Source organism: Anopheles cruzii, unplaced genomic scaffold (genome assembly GCF_943734635.1).
Source record: "Anopheles cruzii unplaced genomic scaffold, idAnoCruzAS_RS32_06 scaffold01041_ctg1, whole genome shotgun sequence".
NCBI lineage: Eukaryota > Metazoa > Arthropoda > Insecta > Diptera > Culicidae > Anopheles > Anopheles cruzii.
The window spans coordinates 3674-7082 of record NW_026454626.1 but is presented as its reverse complement, the minus strand read 5'-3'; the positions used below and the strand labels follow the sequence as shown (position 1 = coordinate 7082).

Sequence of the window (3409 nt, the reverse complement as noted above, 5' to 3'; positions counted from 1 at the left end):
ATTAAAAGGAAATACGTGTTGTAGGCCATTGCCAAATCACCTTGTAGCTTGCTGCTTGAACCAATTTGTTGTTACGAAGACCGAAACACGCGAAAGATCGTTACCCAATTTGGAAATGTCTAATGGCTCTTATTGATAAGCCTTTGGCCAATTTTGCTTTTCACTGGCATCTGCTAACCTTAAACTAATCATTCGTTATTTCCTACAGCCGTCTGGAACAGCAGCTAAAAACGATGCAGCTGGAAGAGCAACTGGAGCATGAACGGGTACGCAGCGAAAAGCTACGAATTGCCAACGAGCAAAATCACATCCGCCGGCTGCAGCTGCTGGCCAACCTGGAGAACGATCACAAACTGTTTAACCCGTACGACGGTCAGCGGAAAGCGTTTTCGGAAAATGGCGTCAAATCGACGGCGGCTGCAGGGGGCGGACCCGCGGCTAAAGCGGCTGCTCTAGCACCAAACTCACTGTCATCCGGCGACGAGCGGACCAAGGTTTATCGATATTTTAGCAACTCGGCTCAGAACGAAAAGTTTAATGCTCCCTCGGCATTCGCCAGCGGCGTCGGAGCGGCCTACTCATCCGGGCTGTCGTCCGAGCAGGATTATGAATCTTCCAGTGAAACCACAATCAATGCTCCGTTTCCTGCCAGCCATCGGTACCAGTTCTGCAAGACCTGCCGGGGTGATATCGACCGATCGTTTCTTCCACTGCCGCCGACGAAACACCACCCAAAGGCAACAGATCGGAAACATTGCGCTAATTGTAAGCGGACAGGAGCAGGGAATGATCCGCGAACCATGGTAGGGAACGATCTACGACGTTGCGCGAGATGCGAGCGAACGATTAAGCGATCGTTGGTGGGAAAAGGATCGTCACTCTGTGCGGTTTGTCAACTAACGAAGGATGCCCATGGACAGCCACGGAGAACGATGCGAGCAGCGGCGGCGGCGGTGCGCCCCTCGGTCGCGCTGGACACCGACGATCCGGTGGAGGACAGTGAAGCAGTGAACGAGCGCGAAACCAACGCCGGGTCACCCGTGAATCCGTACAAAATTATTGATGTGCAGTACCACGAAAGTGACAACGAACACGGAGACACGGCCGTGCTGAATCCGGTGATTGTGAAGCAAAACTATCGTCAACCACCGTATTCGCTAAACATTTCGGAGAACTCACTCTTTCATCCCAACAAAAGCGCCCCGGAACCGGTGCTATCGGTGAACGTGCGCAACGGGGAAGTTTTTGTCGACAGTAAGCTCCGATCGCGTCCTGCCAGCCCGGCTCGCCAACCGGTCCAGGACGAGCGAGATGACGAAAGCTCATCGGCACTCGGGGACGATCTGCTCGATGAGCGAATCGCGAAATACGTACGCCACTACAACACGCTTTGGATGAAGCGTGGCCACGGTAGGAAGCAGAACACACATGTTTCGCACTCGCCGGCTCGACGGTCACACCATCACCAGCCACAGCAACCCACCTGCGACCACCATCAGACGATGGCGAAGAATTTTGCCTCCGGTTCGACGCTGCCATCGCTTTCGCCACCGAAAGTGTACGTCAGTGATCGGCCGGAAAAGATGAAGAGCGACGGCCTTAAGCTGGTGGAGAAAAAATGGGAGGTATGTCGACTGATGGGAGGAACTAATTTTTAATTCTTTTGCTCACGATCACCCATCAATTTTCGCTTCTTCAGATACCGGCCGTCGAGCGAACGAAAGTGAATAATACTGGTTCGACGCGAGTCCTCACACAGCTCGGGGCGATCCGAAAACAACTACAGCTGGAGCAGCTCCAAATGGATGGACCATCATCGTACAAGAAGAATTATTAAGCTTTCCGTTTGTTGCTGATCCAATGATCGACGAATGGATAATCGAGGACCAGTGAATTCCAACCTCGGCACACTCCAGGAACTGGCTTCCAATGTGAAACGGGACACAAGCACCAGGCCAGCTCAAAGTTGTGTTCCTGTGTTGCTAACGAATGAATGCAGTTTTGTAGCAATAATTTAATAAAATGATTAGCAATTTGCTTATGTCGGTTTTTCCTTCTAGATCTCTTGGTTAACAATTTTTCTTCTCCGACACAATTAAAAGCCGATGCTGCAATGCGGAACACATGTTAATTTTGAGACACACGATCTTTGTTGAACGGCCTTTAGCCGCGTTCTAACAGCGCACGGTAGGGTTTGGCTGGGTTTTTTAGTGTCTTATTTACAACAAGCTAACGGTGTGCAACGACAAATTGGTTGGATCGGGTCCTTTACTTAGTCGACACGCGGGTACGTTTGTTCCACGCAAAGTTGATTCCATAGTTCTTGACACGGTGCTTCCTCTCAACTTCCTGCTTATCGACGAACCATCTCCAACCGTTCCGTTCGCAGTACGTGATCGCTTCCTCGGGCGAGGTAAATTCAACGCGCATGTTCGACAGAGGATCACCGCTGAAAGGGCACAAAAACACGACAATAAGATTACCATTTTCTGTCAGGTTCCACAGAGGACTCACGTTGACGACCATCCCATCAGAGGATTTTCCCAGCGTTCACGGTTATCGAACTCGATGCTCCAATGCTGAATGTTATCGGTACCGCTCTGCATCGCATTTTTGGCCGGCACGAAAATACGCACACGACGCTCCTTCACATGTTCCTCCGGTACACCGCTGATGGGACTAAGGTCCACCTTCGGAGGTAATGAAAACCATTAAACTTTTACAAATTGCTGGGAATGCACTGTTACTACCTTCGTGGGAACAGTAATCGTGGGAAGGTGGCGGTCATCGTCAGTGGCCAAAACAACACTGGCATCCAGGATCGGCGCTTCTTTCGTGGACTTTGGATCCTTGTAAGCAATCGATGAAGTTGAAAGGGTCGCACGCATCCTGCAAAAAATCACCCCGGGGAAGAAAACCGGGGGCCAAAGTTAACAACAATCCGATTACACAACCATCTCACCGCTTCCGAGTAGGCCGTGGGAATCATCTCAGGCCTTGGGAACGTGGTGAACGGGATTATCACAACGGGACCTGCCACAACTATTACCATTGCGTAGCGCCAGTTCTGGCCACCGAACGCAGAAACAGACTCATTTCGGGCACGAATTCACGCGTCGCAGCACCGCAAGGAATCGATGGGCGACTTTGGGCAAAATCAATCTTCGTCGCTGACACAACAGCGGATCAAAACAGTGCCCAGTGTCGCGCTGTCAGTAGTGCTGTCAGTTGCAGCAACAACTCACAGCATGGTTCGCGCGGAACACTGGGGCTGGCTCTTTCTGGCTGTCGCACCGTTCACTCCCGCAGCCGTAGGGTGGACTGCCGCATTGTGTCATTGTGTGGCGACGCGGGTGCGTGTGTAGAACGTTTGTTGGTTGGGCTTCGTCGGCACAATCCACATCAATCA

The 3409-nt window shown here is 51.5% G+C and overlaps 2 protein-coding genes across 2 annotated transcripts; one reads left to right on the top strand and one right to left on the bottom strand.

The window, feature by feature from the left end:
• Nucleotides 1-208: 208 nt before the first annotated feature.
• On the top strand, nucleotides 209-1837 carry LOC128276368 (uncharacterized; the record flags this gene model as incomplete). Its single annotated transcript, XM_053014832.1, has 2 exons — nucleotides 209-1625; nucleotides 1700-1837. Coding segments are annotated over 2 exons (1555 nt in total), but the record flags the coding sequence as incomplete, so codon positions are not given.
• Nucleotides 1838-2209: 372 nt separating this feature from the next.
• LOC128276369 (NADH dehydrogenase [ubiquinone] iron-sulfur protein 4, mitochondrial-like) lies at nucleotides 2210-3201 on the bottom strand. Its single transcript, XM_053014833.1, has 4 exons — nucleotides 3050-3201; nucleotides 2751-2889; nucleotides 2515-2690; nucleotides 2210-2449 (listed from the first exon to the last, which is right to left on the bottom strand). The coding sequence occupies exons 1-4, from the start codon at nucleotides 3094-3096 to the stop codon at nucleotides 2269-2271; spliced, it is 543 nt and encodes a 180-aa protein (XP_052870793.1). The 5' UTR covers nucleotides 3097-3201; the 3' UTR covers nucleotides 2210-2268.
• Between the last annotated feature and the right edge of the window lie 208 nt (nucleotides 3202-3409).

Coding starts and splice junctions, on each gene's coding strand:
- LOC128276369 (XM_053014833.1), bottom strand. CDS start 3,096: ATGAGTCTGTTTCTGCGTTCGGTGGCCAGAACTGGCGCTACGCAATG. Junction 2,890..3,049: donor AGAACTGGCGCTACGCAATG/GTAATAGTTGTG, acceptor GATTTTTTGCAG/GATGCGTGCGACCCTTTCAA. Junction 2,450..2,514: donor CTGATGGGATGGTCGTCAAC/GTGAGTCCTCTG, acceptor GTGCCCTTTCAG/CGGTGATCCTCTGTCGAACA.